Here is a 19,932-nt window from a genome sequence, read left to right as displayed (position 1 = left end):
GGACAAAGTGTTTTTAGAAGTGGCCTGATCTGTAGGGGTCACTTTAATTCACTCTGAAAATACTGAGTCTCCCCGTTGTCATTGGAGATGACTGTGTGGGAAGCCATGAGTGTTTCCATTAGTATTTTTGAATTTTAATTGAGTAAAAAAATAAGTTTTTATTACTGTGCACTAAAAGCAAGTTTGATTCTTGGAAGCTTTTAAGGTTTGGCAGTACAGTGAGGAAATGAACAAAAATACTGCAATCTGTGATATTAAAATCACGGTGAAGTTTAATATTAAGAGATTGTATACAGAACTGTATTTAGATTATGCAGCTTTTCCTCTGATTCATCTTCTGTTTATCTTAAGACATGTCTGTTCATTAGGTCACGTAAACTGGCATTACATGAGTCAAAATGCCATAAATACTCCCCAGCTTAAGTAGGAGTTGGCAGAACATGTCCTGGTCCTCAGCTGTACACTTCAGGTACTGTGCAACTTTTGACCCTAACTTGCTCATAGTGTTTCTTGCAGGACATGTTGCCTCCTACAGAAGTAAGCAACTGCCATAACATCCTCTTTTACACTTAGCAATTCATGAAAATGTATCAGAATTACGTCTATTTTAATTATATGGGACGCATTTATTAATGTTATGCGTGCATAAATTTCCAAGGGCAAATTTTAGCATGTAAAGGACTGGAAACTGAAGTTCATGCATAACCTTCACTGTTCGTGATGAGATTGATACTGACTGGTGCACAGATTTCATGATTCTACATCAGTTCACTGAAGTGCTTGTGCTGCATCAGTGCAAATCAGTTACACGCAGCTTTGGGCATCATGGTTACACAGACATCCTAGAGTGTCCTTGAAAGAGCTGCTGATTTGCAGAAGCTGTGTACAGTACTAAAAAAAGAATTTATTTAAACAGTAATAAAAATTACTTCTAAATGCAGTTTAGCTGAACTTCTGTGAAAACCTACTACAACAGATTGCTGTGAGAAGTGTTTGTGGGTTCCATGTGATGCCTCAAGATTTTAGCTTTTGTATTTTTCAGATCCTATACTGCATTAATGCATAGCTCTAAACTCCATAAAAACTGTAGTTAACTATCTTCGCATTTTGGTCAGACAAAACAATCCATCTGGGTCTGTTATCCAAAGACAGCCTACAGCCTCAGGCCCTGAAAAGTATAAACAAAAGTGATTTGGAAGGAGCAAACTGGGGGAATAGGACTGCGTTACCTGAAGCTGTAATTGGAGAATTAATCCTTGATATGTAAATAGACCAAACTTATATCTGTGAAAAACTCATGACCTTTGTCCCTTTTGGGTGTACCCCCTTGTGGGGGGCTTTGTCTGCTCTTAATGTACCTGAAGGCCCTTCATTACATATATCTGCTTTTATCTTTTAACTTTGCCTGGTCTCTGTTTCTAGGTAAGCCCGAATTAGGCGTAGTGAGTTTCTCATTATTTCACATCATAGGCTCCTTGGGATCATGTTTCTCTTACGTATTGGCTTCATTTTTACAGAAAGCTGAATTGTAAATTATATCCTTCCAGCTTTTGGTACACATACTAAAAAAAACCTTATTTTTTTCACAAATGTCCTTGCTCTCCCAAATGGTGTAAAACTTTAGAAGGATCAACACTGTACCTCTGCCATGCTTTTGGCGGTTAGCTGCGTACTTAGTGCTGCCTTGGCTGTGATTCCTTTGGTGGAAGAAGGTGTCATTCAGAAACACTGGGGCCGGGCGGGCTGCTTAATGTTAAGAATAACTCTGTACCCAGTTTGGGGAAGTTTCCCAAACGTGGTTGCATCACTGCAGAACAATGACAAAACCTCCTGTTTGAGGAGCCAGTCAGTGCTGAAGGTGCCAGTGGAGCCTGATGTGAATACAGCTACATGAAAATAGTGATCAGCAACGCTATTAGAAGTGTGGTTTTGCTGATGAAACTGCAGCTCAGACAATGACTGTGTTGGTCACAGCTCACGTGTGCTGACACCTGTCTGGCACTGCCATGTGTGTCTGTAGTGTTCCCTTAGGCCTCACAGGGCCAGACTTCAATAAGTTCTATCATTAGGAGCACAATGATAGAAGTAAAATTGGGGACTTGCATAATTGTGGCAGTTACGTACTGAATTTAGTATGCCTTCTCATCACTAGCTTGTATGGAATTTCTGAATTACAAAACCAGAGAGCTTTGGGTCTAGTTTTGAGCTGTTTGTGTCTTATATTCGTGTGTGTTATTGTGCATGCTCTTGAGAGGCACTTCAGTCCACCCATATCAAGCATCACTTGTTTTTGTTCTAGTCACAGGCTGCAAATTAATGTTCTCAAAATTACTACCTCAGTGACTGATCCTTTCAGAATATTATTGGAGCATTATAATAATGCATTGTACAAAAGGGCAAAAATGTAGGTGGTATTGCCAGTGCTTGAACTTTTCCTTTTGTACCTACTTTCAAGAATCTGCTGATTCATCTGGACTGTTGGCCCTGTTGTATGTGTTTGAGTGTGTAGATACAGGATTTTATTTACAATGTGATAATCTAATTTTAGAGGGTTTTATTTATTTATTTTTATTTTTGGGGTAGTTTATCATCACCTTTAAAACATGGTTCTTTGCTTTATGAGGCTCTTCAAAAGAAATTTTCAAATTTAGTTCAGTTGTAACTCCCAAACCATATTTGTGCTTCTTAGGTAAAGTAGCCTCCAAAAATGAGTATGAGTGCTGTTATTTGAGTTCAATATGGGAACGTCTTGAATTACTTGTAGACATTTTGTGCAGGACGGTAATTGTTGCCTGGAAGGCTCTGGCTGCAGAGCCTGTGATGCGTTAGGCAGGAAATGCAGAGCTGTGCATGAAGGGTTGGCTTGGGGTGCAGCTCAGATTGGCCTCACCTAACCCAACTGTGAGAGGAATAGAGCAGATGGTGCCTTCACCTGGCTGCTTCCCAGCCCATCCCCTGTGTCCTGTGCAGTGAACATGTTTCTGCTAGGTGGAGTGTCACCTGGCCTTTTGGGGACAGCTGTCAGCTGTCACTGGTTTTAGCACGAGGTTGAACGCAGCGCAGAATTGGTTTAACCATGTCAGCCTGACTTGGGTCAGTCAGGCCTAGTATTACTTCATTAATTTCAGTAGTATTAAGAAAAATTTGAGGTAGCAATACTTTAGTGCATCCATGCAGGGGATTCCCAGGCCAATGCTGAGGTGTACAAGGGGCTCTGTAGCTCCACGTTGTTTGATTAAGTTGTGAAATGTATGAATGACACCTTGGAAGTCCTACAGGAAAACTGGGTAAAAGAATATTAAATCAAATGTACAGTATCACTTGAGCTATCTAAACCATGCTTTTACAAATCCCAAGGCTTTTTATAATAGAGTATTTTAAAATTGTAAAGCATTATGAGATGATTTTAAAAACCACCTCCTTTTTTAGAATTTGTGATACAGATGAGTTAGCAGGGTCACAAAAGTGAAAGTGAAAGCAACTTCCTTGACTTTGGGGTTCTTTTTGATCTTTGGCTTTTTTTGTGGAAGACATAGAAGCTTATTAATGAGCAAATATTGATGACTCCATCTTTATTTTAGAAAGTCTTAGTGATTTCTTTTAATATGTTCATTTTACTAATCAGAGATATTAAATTTGCAAAGTTTGATTATATTTTAATTTAGTAGTTTCTGATTTGCTTTCTTAAATTAGTAGCATGACATTAAACATTAGGTTATTGTTTATATTCCACCCTGCTTTCAGCTGAAGTGCAGAGGTAGAACTCCAGAAGCATCTTGTTTGCTCTTTGTTGTCTGTAGTCTACATGAAATAACTTCTTGTGAAATTAAAATTAAAATTTTAGGAACAGTAGGTTGTAAAATTGCCAGTGCATGGAGAGATCTGCCCATGTTGGGATTGGCTATTGTGGTAGATGCCTGTAGGGTATAAGCATTGATGGGACAGTTAAAAACCAGTTTTCTTTCTCTCTTACTGATGGATTGAGGAAAGTAGTTAATATTTTCAGGAAGGAATAATTTCTATTTTGTTGTAATTTATTTGACCCTACACCATGCCACTATGGAAGTGAAATGATGGTAAGGATTTATAGAATGGGAGTTCTAGATTAGAATTACAAATGGAGTGTTTATTTTTGAATGGTGGGAAAAAATTGCAGTGCTTTGCTCCCTAAGACCTTTGTCCTGTCAGGCACATGGTGAGGTGTGAGACACACACCTCACCCTGAGTCAGCTGGAATCTTGCAGTGTCACAGCCTAAGTCTTGAAATACTCTTGGAATTTCAGATCTGTGGCATGGAAGTATGAGGAGACTGTCATGTTGTAAAATAATGGCTGCCTGTCAGTAGAAAACTACACAGTTAATGCATCCTTCATTCTTAGGCATTTTTTTAATCTCTATCTGTAATAAATGAAATTCTCCTTATTTGAAAGCAAGGTACAAAAGATGGAGTTGTAGTTAGCTGACAGCAGTGATTACACTTTTAATTTCAGTTATGTGCTGTTTTTTTCAGATTCAAATCAAAAACTTCTGCTTTTATAAATACATTTTCCTCCCTTTTTCCTGAGAAAATGTTGAGTCACAGAATGGTTTGGGTTGGAAGGGACCTTGAAAATGACCCATTTCCAACCCGCTTGCCTTGGGCAAAGCCACCTTCCACTAGAGATAGCTCACCTACAGCTCTGTGTACAATATGCATCTTAGAAATCATAATAGGGACAAACAGCATAAATGCAAAAGCAGCTTTCTTGCATTTCAATTGGCCTCTAGAGCCTCCAGTCAAATCCTGGTTCCCCCTTGTGTGGTTTTGTGGGTACCGTGATGGAAGAGGTTCCAGATCCCCCCTACATCCCACAGTAGAGTGCAGCTGAAATTCAGCTGAGGTGTTTTCTGGCAAGCGCTGTGGCATTGCCTTCAGTGAGGCCAGGCTTTGAAGGGCCTAATGCCTCTCCTGGGCATAGTTCAAACTCCCTTCTTCTGCAGGATTGTCTGCTCTACATAGAAACTTATCTGATTATTGACATCATTATTAAGAAGAATTACAAACTGGTTAAAAGCAGAAGATTTCAGGCTGCTGAACATACTCAGACATTGAATTTAAGTTGTTGAGGTTCAGTTCAAGGCATTTCAAGCCTTTTAAAATGCAAATTTCTTTCACTATTCAGATTAAAAAACCCACTTGGAGTTCATCTTGTCTAAAATAATGTCAGGAGATTGAAACATTGTTGAGAAGGTGGGAGATATTTCCCAGTGGCCACATTTATTCTGTAAAAATAAATTTTAAATTTTTTTCCATTTATTGCCTGGAGTTACTGAATACTTGTGTTGAAAGGAATTTTATTCTATAAATTGCTTAGGTCACTTCATTTGTTGGGGAGTTATTACTGATTTTTATGTGGTTCAAGTTAAATTCAGCTGTAAAGTCATGTTCCTCATTTAAAGGAAAGAAAAAAAGATTAATGTTCCTGGATTTTGTAGATGAAAACCACACAAGTTTTTATAATTGTCCACAAAAATTTAAAAAGGTCAAGTGTTTATTTGTTTTTTAAAGAAAATTTCATAAAAAGTCATGCCTTATACTTTGCATGACCTCTTGTAATGTGAAATACAAAGCATTCTCAGCTACTAACCAAAATAAACCCTCTTCATTCATAAGGAAGCATGAAACATTTATTAATAATATTAAAGTTTTGCTTCAGTGTGTTGTTATTAATTTTAAAGGAACCCCTGTGTTTAGCTAGTACCTGAAAATAATTACTCAGTTTCATCTTTGCATCTGGGCATATTAGGTTTTAAATGTATTTGCTATAGGATAGCCAGTAAATAGCTGTCCAAGATTGTTCAATTTCAGATTTTAGGAGTCAACAAATATTAGAAGTGTTGAAGAGGATTTAGTTATGTATACATTTTGTTTTTCTGAATCTGGATTTTTGAGCCAAGAGGGCTGAAAGTTTATTTCTCTCAGGACAAAGTGTTGAAATGCAGAAGGAAAAGAGTAATAGTTTCTATATTTGTGTACCTTATTCAGTCTTTGGCTAGGATATGTGAAAGCTAGGAGTTCTGCAAATGTACTTCTGCAACCAAAAAGTGTATTTCAGTAAAACAAGGATAAGAAAATAACTTTAATTCAACTTTCTTTTTTCATGATGGATGGAACTGCTGGTTTTGAAGCACTGACGTTGACATTGTTCCACTGTCAGATGTGGCTGTTCCCAACTGCTGCCTTAGAGCACTTCTGCCACCAGGAGCTTGGCTGTGATGAACAGCGAAGTACATGGAAGTGTATGTTGTCCCCACGTACAGATTGACATTTCAGATGTTACTCAGCATTTCTTTGGTGGCAGTCACACGTTTTCCTTGCTGTGTACTGTCCTCCACCTGCTTCTCTGTTTTCACCTCTCTCCTCTTTCTGTCTTACCCTCGGACTAATTTCTGTAATGTCGCTCTTTTGCTGTCACGTACTTCTCTGCTATCTTGTTTCTTTGTGCCATGCCCCACAGAAAACTTCTCAAATGGGGATTTTAATGGTGCTGCAGTGCACATGCTGGAGCAGGAGATTGGTTGTCTTTTCTCATTTTGAGAAAGCATCAGGCAGAAAAGGGACAGCCAGATGTGTCCTGCATTGCGTGAAGACTCATGGACAGTGGATTCCCTGTTCTGCACTTGATAGGGCAAGCCCTGAAGGAGGGAAGAGCATGTGATAAAAAGTCAGGACTGTGATTCAGGGAATGGCTTTTCACTCCTTTTGAGTTAGGGGTGTGACAGTCAGGACAAGCTCAGGCTTCGTTTCCCCTACCTTGTCTGCCTGCCTTCCTTGAAAGAAAGACTCAACAGCAGATGTGTGCCTGTCTGGCAGGAGAAGAAATACGGTGGCATGAGCAGCCCAGGATCCGGGCATGGCGGGGAGCAGGAGTGAGCCAGGTGTGATCTTTGGGAGTTCCTGTCGGGCTGTCTCCTGCTGTGAGGAGCTCTGGCGGCAGGAGAGATGCTGGAGCTGCGGCTGTCGGGCTGTCGCTGGCAGCAGTCGGAGGCTCTGGGGCTCTGGGTGGGAGCTGTCAAACGGGTGTCACTGCAGTAACCCTGTTGTCGTTCACAGCCAGCCACAGAACAACAGCTCCTGAGTTCAACTCCTTTTCACAGTGCTGGTTGTCAAAGGCCAGTTCAGGGAGGATTTCAGAGGTGACTGCAGTTACCTCTCTTTAAGAAATGAATTTGATAGGATGCCCTTTGTATTGGAAGAAGATCATTTCATGTTTCTTTTAATCTCCTTCCTACTGCAGGTTTGTTTTCTTTTGCACATTCATGGTTACTTATTAATTTCTGAAGAGGCAGTGTATTCCAGCTTGGTTTAATAACTCTTTGAGGGGATATATTTTTCTTGAATTTAATTTAAATGTGTTCTTTAGCTATAGTTAAGATCTTGTGTATATCTTGTAAACATGAGTAACAGTATTATTTTACCCATAGTAATTTGTTAAAGGTCAGATGTACTTATACCTGAGAACTGTATTTTATTTAATGTAAGATGATATCTTAGCATCTAATATCTAACAACGTTTAACAGGTTGGCGTTTTTCTTTACAAGTACTCAAAGCAAGTATGTGGCTGACTTAAAACTAAATTTTTGTTAGTTTCAGAGTGGATTGGAGTAAAGACTGATTGCTACAAAGAGACCCAGTTCTTCATCACTGAAAAGCTGGTGATAGTGATACACTAAGGATACACTGCCCTTTTTCATCTCCTTCCCTCTTCAAGTGATTTAAAATTGTTTGTTTCTGATAAACCCTCTGATCACTTATTTTCCTTTTTCTACTAATAATTTGTATTATCTGTCTTTGCTTGTGTTTTTTCATACCGTTCTCTTCTCTATTCACATGTATCAAATTGTTTTCCCTTTTTTGTGTTTTGTTCTGCTTTTTCTTTCTGCTTTCTCTCTGAAGTGTAAGGACAAATTGCAAAATGTTTTTTCAAAGCAGAAATGCACTTTACATCTTGCTTTCTGCAGCCCAGTCATTTCTAAACTGGGACATTTCACCAGCTTCTTTAATGCATCAGGTATCAGTTGTTGAAAAAGTCCTGAAACTTTAAGCCATTTGTTGGTTATTAATTTAGTACCTTGTTCTGTCTTTGTGTGTGTCTTTCTGTACTGCTTGAGTGGAGATACATCATCCCTATGTATGGATATCCTTAAGTTTGTTTGTCCTGTGTTTAACACATGGAGCAAACCCTGTCTTTAGAGGGCAATAACTGTAGTTAGTGGTGTCTTTGGCCTAAAATACTGTCTTTAGAGGAAAGATGGTTAACCTTCTTGTGGGTTTTTTTTGTTTTTCACTTTCTTGGTGGTCTGTTAGAGTATTTTCTGTCCTAAAGAAATGGAGAGAATCGTGAGTTTGCTTCATCTGTATCTTCAAAAAAGAGGTGCTGAAGAGTTTTGCTCTCATTTTTTATATCTGCTGATAGACAGTGAAAGTATTCCAGCAGTTATTTTAGCTGCACTTTAATATTTTATAAACGTTTGTTTGCCAACTTCAAATTGATTTTTCTGTATTAAAATACAGTACATTTTCAGCTTGAGTGTTTTTTAATTTCTTAACTTCTCTAGGCTAATACGGGCATAGAGAGGAAAACAAAGTTGTCATTTGTGTCGTAGTGTCAAAAAATGAAAATAGTTTTCTTAATTCTGCTGTGTGTTTTAGACTGGATTTGGGAAGGTGCTAAGGTGCTTTCATCTCCTGTTGCCTGCAGTGGAAACTGAATACTGTGCATCAAAATTGAGTTATTTTGTATATTTCCTTGGAAATTACCCAGAACCATCCAGTAAGAGACTCTTGCAAATAAAGTTTTGTTTAGATATATTGTAATCTGTGAGTACTTGTATAAGATTGTGGTTTAAAAGCTAATGCATGGTTTTTTTTGTTGTAATAATACAGGGTTTTGAGGCCTCGTGAGCACTTTCATATTCCTGTCTTTTTCTCAGTTGGTGAGATCACTGTCCTGAAAGTTTCGATCTGTAGCCTTAATTTGGGTGAAGACTTCAAAATTTTAAAAGAAAAAATTCCTGCCATTTATGCTGTGTCTCTCTTGATATTTTTTCTGGACAGGCTTTGAGAAAAGGAATAAGTAAATAAAAGAGCTTCATGCTTTTTTGTAAGTCAGACAAAAGCAAGGGGCTTTGGAGCAGGATGTGATTGCTCTGAACATGCCACAGCTTGCTGTGTGCACCTGGGCCAGGGATTTATGTACCCTCCAGGCAAGGAAAACACTCAGACTTCTGGTATGATCTGGTGGGACTGGGACCTTATTGTGCGCCAGCTCTGCCATTTGTTTGCCAGGGTAATGGGGATGCTGAGAGCACAAACATGGACAGGGATCAGTACAGTTTGCTGCTCTCTTTTCAAAGGGACATAACTTCCTCCATCACTGTTCTTCTGGGAGGGCTGCCTGCCGTGTATTTGTTAGTTCAGAAAATGATTAACACCTACTTTTCTCTATGTTTAATGTGTTACACATTTGAAGCAATCCCTGAAGTCTGCATTAAATATCCTGAACGCAGTTGAGTGTGTTTGAATGAAAATGCAGTAGTATCTTTCTTTGTGTCTTATAGGAAGAAAAGGCTTCTCTCCTTCATAGAACTCAGGAAGAAAGGAGAAAACGAGAGGTAAAGTAGCCTGTAAGCGTTTTTGTGCCTGCTGGATTCTCCTTTGGTGTTACATTTACAGTGCAAAGTACTTCTGCTGCTGTCATACTTATTCCAGCAATGTTTTCTTTCAGTTTGCAGGTTCTGTATAGTCTTAAAGTACACTTAAATTGGCAAAAGAATTTGAGTGCTTTAAACTGTTCCTTAGAAGTGCTTTTCATCTCAAAAGAAGATAAGCATGCACTGGGTGTAAAGGGAAATTTCCCTTTTATTTTGGTCGTTATTGGATCTAGTATTTTTTGAGAAAAGATAAGGATTTGGCTAGTAAATTGCAAATTTTACCTTATTCATAATCTATTTCTATGGGTTAGTCTCATCAAACTTTCTTCTGCTCCTGGTTCTGCTATGGTTTCTTGGCTGACCTTTAGTACTTCACTTCCCCAGTGTGTACCTCACTTCTGTGAAGGTAAAATCAGTGATTCTTGAATTCTTTGAAAAGAATTCAAGAAAGCTCAAGTGCTTTGAAATCACCTGATAATGAAGGACCAGTGAGAAACTGATGTGTGAGGCTTTAAGCAACCTTAATACTGGTTTATGATGGAAGCTTACTGCTCTGGAAAATTCAGGCTGGAATAGTGCAAAGGAGGAATAGGCACTGAAATGAAGAATCCAAAATTTAGTAGTATGGAATTTGAATCAGTATGTTAATTTTGTCATTTTTCCCCCACCCCTCCTATGTAAGTTGAAAAAAATTGGTGTTAAATACTGATTAAAAAATGTAATTATGCAGCTTTCATGCTCATGAAGAAAACAGTTTTTTGGCCCTTAAAGGTGTGTTTGACCCATGCTAAATTAATCTCAAGTTCTGCAGTACCTCCTCAGTTTCTGTGGACAGTTAGTGCTTTTTTACTTCTCCAACATGGGTTTCTAGTTATGGACTAAGTTCAAGTATGAAAGTACCAGGATTTTACCCGTTAGTTCAGAATTCCATATTAAGAATCAGCTTTATGATCAATGAGTCTTTAGCAACATATGTAAAAATTGTCCTTTGTGGTCCATAAACCACAACCATTCAGTTGCTTGTCTCTGTCCTGTGCAGAGCTGATGCAGAGCCACACACTCATCCTAGTGCAGGTATACATGTGCACACAGTGATTTGCTGTGGCATGGAGCACGCTTTCACTAAATGAATGGCTCCTCTGAGAATAAAATCAGCTATGGCTTTTAAAAACTGCCTGTAGCAGAATCTTAGCAGTGACCTCAGACTTAAAACCTGTGCAGTTAGGAGTCTCTAATTGACAGTTGTGTTCTGAGATAAAACCAGCACCTAGAGGGGAGAAGTTATCTGTGTTTTAGTTGAGCCTTACGTTATGGTTATGAAGAGACACCACCTCTCTGAAGCTCTCTCCTGATTGCACTTTTACTGTCAATATTTTGGAGAGAGAAATACACTTTGGCCTATCAATATTTTGATTTTGGTCCATGATTTAGAGGCAGTTAGTCTTCAAGAATCTGCTTATTCAAATAAGTTGCTTTAATAACCAGGGTTTTCCAAGAAAAATAATATAGGCCTTGAATAGTGATTTTGTCTTGGTTCTCTCTGATCAGTTCAGGTCATGCTTTTAACTTGCATGTGTCTTTATAGGACAATAAATTGGAAATCAGGGATTTGGGACTTGAAAGTTTATGTGAGCTTTCCAAAAGTATTTTAGCGAAATTTATGAAAACATTTTGGTGTTCTGTGTTGCCTGGTGACTCTCAGAATTATAGGTTCAATATAGTTTAAGGATTGATTAGTTTAAAATTTCTCTTTTGAAAGCAGTCTTCTTGATCTCTGTACTTTTCCTTCAACCACTGCTTTGTAGCTCTAGGTTCGTGAACAGCTCTTTATTTCCCCTCTTTTATTCTTTAAGAAACCATATGGACATTGTTAGAAATGTAATTACAGAAGCCACTTCCCATAGATATTTATTGTAATGGGCTATGCCCCAGGTGTTGTCAGGGAACCCTCCAAGAGCTCTTTCCATAGCATCTCAACCAAGCTGGCTTTCAGTTCCTCAGAGCCATTGTAAAAGGGTGATTTTTGCTACTCTTTCCATTTTCTGAGGAAGATGTCATGAAAGGATTCACTAGATATGTCTGGTTTGGAAAAGAGACTAAGAAGTTTTATTAATTTATATATTTTGCTTCTAGGCCAGAGTGAGCTTTAACCCTAATTTTCCTTTTGACAATGGTACTGTCTCCAAATAACTGATTTTTTTTTATTGTTTTCCCCACATCTAAATTGTGCCAGCATCATAATGCTTTTATATTATTTGAGTGAAAACAAATAAGTGGGTTGTCATTGTTTGCTGCTCCATGCAGAAAAAGGAATGATGTAATTGAATTTGGTGAATCCTTCAACATTTTTCAGCATAGTGTTAAGACTTTGTCTAATAAAATGTATTAACAGTAAAATTATGCAAAATAATAAAATATGTTGATTTCTGTAGTATTGCATATTTACTGACTATTAAATGTTCTTTTGCAATATTTAATGGTAAATTTGCATTTAAAAACTAAAAAGCATTCTCACTGATTTATGTGTATTGGGTATGAACATTAAAAATTTCTTTGACTAATGATTACTGCTTAATTTTCATTAAAAAGCCACATTGAATACAAATATATTTGATAAAATGGTAGAAATTAGAGTCAGTCCTATGGTGTTGATTTCAGTTTTCTTGCTTTGTTTTACAGGAAGAAAGGCGGAGGCTGAAAAATGCAATAATAATCCAGTCATTTGTAAGAGGGTACAGAGACAGAAAACATCAAGTCAGTACCTGATTATTTAATTAGAAAGATGCTGAATAATTTTGTTGAAAATGAGACTTTGTTGTAATAAATAATTTCATTGAAAAGTCGTTTTGAGTATTTGAGAAAGCAGCCTTTTTTCCCTCTTGGCATTTTTTTTCAAACTCAGTATTTTAGTAAACATCTGTGTATTCTGCAAAGCATAGATGTGACTGGACCTGAGTGGGATCCTGTGATTTTTTTTTTTAACTGATGAATTGGATAAAAAAAAATTAATTTTTTTTTTTACAGTATGGTTAAGGTGATAGCTTGAGTCAGAAAGTTGTTCTAAGTTGCTGTTGGTTAGATTCTCCTAAGAAAGAGTTTTGTATGAATGTGTTAATTTGAATAAACTGGACTAAAATGTTTGATGTGATGATAAGCAACAGATTTGTTGCAATTGTACTTTCTGAGTTACAGAATGGAGTTACAGCTTCAACTGTGATATCTTGTGTATGTTTTGGTCTCTTAAAAAATGTGTTGTATCTGTTTTACTACTTTGCAGCCTCACTGGGTGGGAAGCTGAGATTTTGCTCTGTTGTAAATCAGAACCATTACTGATGTATTGATGCATGTTTTGTTTTGAAGTACTCTATCCAAAGAAGTGAATTTGATCGCTGTGCTAATTTGGCTCAGTCTGGAGGAACCTTTTCCACTGCTAATGGAGCGAATTTGACTCTCTTAGTTCGCCAGTTACTCTTTTTCTACAGACAGAATGAGGACTCAAAGCGTTTGGTGAGTACTGTTACATCCTTTGATCTGTAGTACTTGCACTTCGTGCACTTTTAGAGTAGTCTTTCACTTCAAACTGCACTTTTCACTGGACTCTGCTGTTTTTAATTTAGTCACAATAACTGTAAATTAGATTTTACAAGTGCATGTGCTCACACACATACATAGTATGTGAAATGAAGCCTTGAAAAATCCTATGTGTATTATTCACAGTAAGTTTTAAAAAATACTATACTTCTATTAGGATTTTAATTTTTAGACAGTATTTCTGCTTAGCCCCATGGTCATTCCCAAGGTGTTTGGGTGGTATTTTTTTTCTCACTGTTCAGTATTGCTGGCGTATCAATTGCAAAGTCACTGCCATCTTCCCAAATGTATGAGTAAGTGTGATTCGTAGTGGCTGTTAATAATGGACATTAAAGAATTATGGCTGTTTAAAAACAAAAAATTACCAGATAGTGTAACTCTGTCTTAACTTTGAAAGTTTAGTACTTAGTGGTTGTGGACTTTATAATGAGTAACAATTTTTTTTTTTCTCAAGTGAACGTGATTCAGTCTGAGTTTTTGTTTTGTAAGTCTCCAGAGGTACCGATAACAGCACTGAAGTGTTACTGTCTGAGTTGTCATAGATAATAGAACTTGTCATTATAAACTGTAGACTTGTGCATGTCTTGTTGCAGGTATGGATGTGTCAGAATTTAATTAAACAGAGTTCTCAGTTTGTTAAGCAATTGGATGGTCCAGACAGACTTACTTGCTTATTCCAAATAAAAAGACTGTTGGGGCTGTGTTGCAGGTAATTTCTTTTTTTCCTATGTGCTACTATGTAAAAAGTGTTTGGAGATTGTGTTGGGTACTTGTTTGTTTCTTTTTGTAGCAGTGAAATATTAAATGTATATTAATTTTATGTGGAGGACTGTTTATATTCTGTATGTGCTATCCATGGTATAGGATACCTGTTCCTGTATAGAACAATCAAATCTTCTCAAGCTCTGTTGACTTTCAAGTTCAACGTGTGCATAAGGGGTGCTCTCCTAGGATAGGCCTGAGTATGTTCTTAACTGTTTTTGTATAGTGATATCATTGACAATATTTATGGAAACCAGGTTTTCTTGGGAACTGGTAGTGTTTAGATGTTATTATCTGAGGTAGACAAATGTTCCAAGGATATGCTTTGGATAGATGTTGTTTCAAAAGTAATATAATTTAATATGTCTTTCCTCACACTTTATTTTGAACTGAAGGCATATTGAGCAGTTACATTATTGGCTTCAGCATTAAATTTATTATTTGTAGTGGGAGGATCACAGAAGGGTAAATCTTTTAAGGTGACTTGAATATCTGGCAGCTATTGTTGTTCTATTATTAGAAAACAATATATTTGTTCTTATCAATAATAGGGACTAGTTCCACTCTGCAGAGCTTTAAAATACTTGTTTTTATGAAAACTGTTTCATTTAAGTCACTGAAGCTTGTGTTCTTACAAGTGTGTAAACTGTATGTAGGAGAAACAGTGACACTAGATTCTAAAGAAGACTTGGGTGGTGGGCTTTAAATCCATGTGCAGTGGGGCACAGATGTGGTGCCACTGCATGGAATTGTACATTTTCACTGCAGTGGAAATTGTGTTTTTGAAATGCATCTCTTAATATGGATAGGGAAGAAAGCAAATTGGTAGGACAATTCAGTCCATGTACATCTTGCAATGAAAAATACTTTGAATTCTAAATAGGCTCTTAATCATCATCATTTCTGTGGTTACTGGTAGCTGTTACATAAGCAACTTGTTAAAAGGGTGGGAATGGTTTTATTTTTAATATTTCAGTCTGTTATCAAAGACATGTTGTGTTAGTTATGCACATGATGTTCCCTAACACCTGTTCCCAGCTTGTGTTGCTCTGGGGCTTTCATGGCTTCATTTGTAATGTGGTTAGTGGTACATGTTGGTAAAACATGTATTATTCTTTGCTTTTCTTCTAGTTTATGCAGTAGACCTCCAAATTTTCAAATCACTCAGACCAAGAATTTAATAGGATTTAAAGGTAAAATGCCATATTCATAGCTACCTGAAAATCAGGAGTTATTATTATAAAGATGTCATCAAAAAGATGTAGGTAAACCACTGAGAGCACCTGGAAACCAAATAGATAGAAATAAGTTACTTTAAGGTGAATGTGGGATGAAATATGAGAAATATCTTGTTAAAAAATTTTAATTTCATTTATAGGCTACTGCAAAATTGCAATGATGACAGTCTGAATGTTGCACTTCCTATGAGAATGCTTGAGGTATTTTCATCTGAGAATACGTATTTGCCTGTTTTACAAGATGTCAGCTATGTGACATCATTAATTGAACAAATTTTGCACTACATGGTTCAAAAAGGTGAGTAGCTAGGAACCAGAAGTTCTGGGAAGTAATCAAAAATTGAATACCTAAAGCTCATATTGTTTAATAAAATTTCTGTCTTTGCCACAGACACGATGAATAAAGTGCTGCATAGACTAACCTATGCATTAGGTGGATATTGTACTTGTAATGAGGTCATGGCTTGAGAAATTGCTGCGTGATTTCTTTGGAAATTCTCTTTATAAATTGAATATTCTACTGAGTTATTTATGCAGACTTGTAGCACAGCTTTTGAGAGTAGGTGGATATTGCCTAACAAAAAATTTATTTCAGTAGATGTTTAACACTCTCTCGTGGACACACACACAGTGGCAGATCTAAGCTTCAGTTGTGTAAAAGTTGATAATTGTGTTGCAGTACTGTTCTCTGTAAATGTTAATATTGATGATTATTCTAGATTGGCATTAGCTTTTCATCCTGCCAGCACTCAGACATCTTAGCAGAGATGGTGGCCTGGCTTTTATTTCTCTCCTACCATCATCAGCAAAACTGTTTGCTAAACTGCCACAGACACCTGTGCAAACATACCAAAAGTTAATGAATTGGATAGTTAGCACCAAAATGATGTTTAGTTGCAAAGAAACTTTATTGCTCTGGGAATGTCCAAAAGAAATTATTTTGCCTTTTTGATATGGTGGCTTGAGTTTGCAAAACTTGTGGATCGTGAGGAAAGACAAAAACATTTTGCAATAAATCTCTTGGATCCAGCCTCTTTGGTGTTAAATGCAGAAAAACCATCTTCCAATCATTGGTTATTGGAATATTTCTATATAATATTTACAGTACATTCAGTGGACTTGACTACCTAATGCTGTTATTAAGGACTGTATGTTGAAGTCACTATGAGGAAAAAAATTACTATTAATGTAGCACATGTATTTTACTTGTCTTGGCATAAGAGAAACTTTGTCACATTGGTTTTTATATAATAAATATGCATGTATTTATTTTCAGTATAATATTCTGTCCTCACAACTGATACATGAACGTTTGAGATTATAGAATCATAAATTTTTTACTAAAATTTAGCTTTCTGATTACTTATAATGAAAACAAAACAAGGGGTTTTGTGCAACTCCAAATGTTCTGTCTCCTAGTAAGTTTTGATGCTGAACTTGTAAAGAATCTGTTACCAGTTTTCATTAGTGTATGTTTTTGGATAGAATTTGCTTTCCATGTGTGTCTGGTCAGCATTGCTAAGCCAGTCCTTTATGGGGACTTCCACTGTGACAATTTAGGTGGTCCCTGAGAAGGGTTCTCAGACTGGACTCTCAGTGATGTGACACTGTTTATGCATTTATAGTGTTCCTGTAATTGTGGAACTTGTGTCTTAGTTTGGGAGTTCATTGAGCATGAAGGAAGTTGGTTTAAGAAGAAAGAAATCACGTGGTTCCATTTGTACTTCAGTGAGACAAAAATAAATTACTCTCTATACATGTCTTTATGGCATGGGTGATAATGCATTTTATTACTGTCTGAGAGAGCCCTGCTCTGGAAATAGTGATTGTACTCTTCAGCCTACTAAGGCAAGGTGGTCACGGAAATTGGGACATTCTACCAGCAGGCCTCTTGCCTGTATGGTGCAGGCATGTTTTGGAATAGGGTAGAAAATTCTCAATTTCTGAAAGAGTGAAAGGACAACATGACTAGAGTTACTCAAAGGAAAAGGGAACATCTTTGTCATAAATCATTATTTTAAAAATCAAAGTATTCACTTCATCAGTAAGAGCTGATTGATCTTTCAAAATCACACTGACTCTGAATGTGGTTATCTATGAATGATGTTATAATGTGATGTTTCCAAAGAGATTGCTGATATAGCCTCTTAATTATGTGACTGTGACTTGGACTATTGTAAAATGTCTTCCTAAGTCAAGCTTCATGTAATGAGTTAGAAAGTATTTTTCAACTTCATTTGTATTGTTTTATATGAAAAAGAAGAAAAAGAATGCTGTGTTTAAAAGTGATTTTTTTTTTATTTGTAGGCTACTACAAGTCGCTTTATTTGTTAATTAACAATAAGCTTCCCTCGAGTATTGAGTATTCTGATGTTTCTCGTGTCCCTATTGCAAAAATACTTCTGGAGAATGTTCTGAAGCCATTGCACTTTACATATAGCTCCTGTCCAGAAGGTGCAAGGTAAATAAAGATAATATGAAACATTTGTGTACTCATTTGTTATGGTCAGAGGTACAGTTTGTTGTTGTCTAGTGTCCATTCTTTCGGTGCAGTTTGTTGGTTTATTTGTACAGTAATGATTATTTGGTAACACTGGATATCACTGAAACAATGTTTCAGGTGTTTTTAAGAAAAAGGCAATAAAATGCTGCAATAAACAGAGCACAGAGAATAGCAGGTATCAGTACACAGGAATGAGGGTGTGGAAAATTTAGATGAGAGCAGAGATGCAGCTAAGGGTAGATGAAAAGAATTTCAGAGTTCAAAAGAACTTTGTGACAGATGAGCTGAGGTTTATGGAGAGAAACTACTAAGGCAGCTTACAAGCAGGAAGAGTCAGGTATGTAGAGAGAGGGAGCATGAATTGAGGTTGTATCACATGCAGTAGTGTTTTTTGTTACAATAGGATTTTGTGTAGAAAGGGTTTTTTAGATGTATTTTTTTCTTCAATATTTATAAAAAATTTACTTAATTTCAGAATAGTTTTCTTCCAGTTCATGAAAAGTTTAAAGGATAAAATTGCAAGATCATTAGGAAGAGGATTTAGTGTAAGAAGTTAATTTTTGAGAAATCTGAGAACTCTTATGTACTAGGATGGAATTAATGGATCACATCTTTGCAGTCCTCCTGATGGATGTGTTCATACTTGCAAAATGATCTAGTATTCTATTGGTATAATTGTGGGAAATTTTGCCTATATTTTCTACAGCAACAATTTTTCTTCCTTTCAGGCAGCAGATTTTTGCAGCCTTCACAGAGGAGTTTCTGGCAGCACCTTTTACAGATCAGATATTCCATTTCATCATTCCAGCGCTTGCTGATGTGCAGACCATTTTCCCTTATGAACTCTTTCTGAATGCACTATTATTAGCAGAAAGTGGATGTTCAAGAAGAAGTGACGAAGCCCCATGGCTTTTCTACTTTGTGTTAACAGTTGGAGAAACATATTTGGGTGAGCAAGCTGAGTGGACGATTCATTAGTTTTTTTCATGTTGGAGTTAATATGTAATGTATTTCCTCAGCATGGTTCATTGCCAAGTAGAAAGGACAGTTTATGGATAAAAGTGTTGGGGGGATCTGTTCTGTTACCTATTCTTACCCTTTTCATTATAAAAATGCTAATTTGATTTGATTTGATAAGATTTGGCATAACCTGTTTTGGTCAGGTATTTCTGGTAAAATATTTTTTATAGTGCATTATGATCTTGCTGATGATCATTTGTTTCTATGTATGTGTTCTAGGATCCCTTTCAGAGGAAGGACTTCTTGTGTATTTGAGGGTACTCCAAACTTTTCTCTCTCAACTGCCTGTGTCTGCTGCTGGTACAAATTGTCAAGATGCAAACAGTGATTCTGAAGATGAGGATGAAGAGATCAGTAAAATGACAACTACACCAGTAAGCAGTGCAGAATTCCTGTGAATGGATTTGTGCTGCAGCAGCAGCAGAGATAGGCAAAAACATGATCACTTTAAGTTGAGTATTTTTCTATAGGTGTAGAAGGGAGCCTGTTTGCTTCTTAAAAATTGATGACTGTTCCCTGCAAGCAAATGGGATGGATTGTTTATATTAAAGCAGACTCCTCATTATAATGATAGATCCAAAACTACAGATAGCATTCCTATGAAAGTAAAAAGCTTTTAAAAGCTTTAAATAAAAGGCCTAAAATTGCTTTTTTACATTTGGATTTTACAGAGATTTTCTTACTCTCTGTATTCTGTAGGTCCACAGTGAAGCTGAGATATCATGAAATACACTGATACTCCAACTTAGTGTTTTTATTTTTTTTTCTCATGGAAATAGCTACAGTTTTTGTGCTGTAGAATAGGTCAGTATATACCCACTAACTCAAAAGTCCTCAAAGGGAAACCAGCACCTGCTTTCTGTAATAGTACATAGAGACTGTTACACATAGAACTTCTTCACTGTAGTTTAAACTTATAAATACAATGTCTGTGCTGACTTTAGCTTCCTACTACTCATATCAAGACTTTGACTAACTAAAGTTGGACAGATGTAAATTCAGCAGTTTCTTACTGGCCTTCATGTACTCTTTCAGAAGACACAGCCATTCAAGGGACATAGTGTGTACATGCTTTCCTTCTAGAATTTGAGCAATTTCACCATATTTAAAGTCCATTAAAAAAA

At 36.8% G+C, this 19,932-nt stretch overlaps 1 protein-coding gene across 1 annotated transcript in view; it reads left to right on the top strand.

Annotated features, from left to right (window-relative positions):
* UBE3C (ubiquitin protein ligase E3C) overlaps positions 1 to 19,932 on the top strand; it is a 70,557-nt gene that overhangs the window by 1,063 nt on the left and 49,562 nt on the right. Inside the window, exons 2-9 of the mRNA XM_084218460.1 lie at positions 9,602 to 9,655; positions 12,374 to 12,448; positions 13,055 to 13,201; positions 13,879 to 13,994; positions 15,426 to 15,583; positions 17,593 to 17,746; positions 18,517 to 18,737; positions 19,028 to 19,182. Coding sequence (XP_084074586.1) covers positions 9,602 to 9,655; positions 12,374 to 12,448; positions 13,055 to 13,201; positions 13,879 to 13,994; positions 15,426 to 15,583; positions 17,593 to 17,746; positions 18,517 to 18,737; positions 19,028 to 19,182 — 1,080 coding nt within the window. The remainder of the gene's footprint in view (positions 1 to 9,601; positions 9,656 to 12,373; positions 12,449 to 13,054; positions 13,202 to 13,878; positions 13,995 to 15,425; positions 15,584 to 17,592; positions 17,747 to 18,516; positions 18,738 to 19,027; positions 19,183 to 19,932) is intronic.

This window comes from Fringilla coelebs (assembly GCF_963513975.1).
Source record: "Fringilla coelebs genome assembly, chromosome: 1".
NCBI classification, from domain to species: domain Eukaryota; kingdom Metazoa; phylum Chordata; class Aves; order Passeriformes; family Fringillidae; genus Fringilla; species Fringilla coelebs.
The sequence above is the reverse complement of the archived record's forward strand: the minus strand, read 5'-3'. Positions and strand labels throughout refer to the sequence as shown.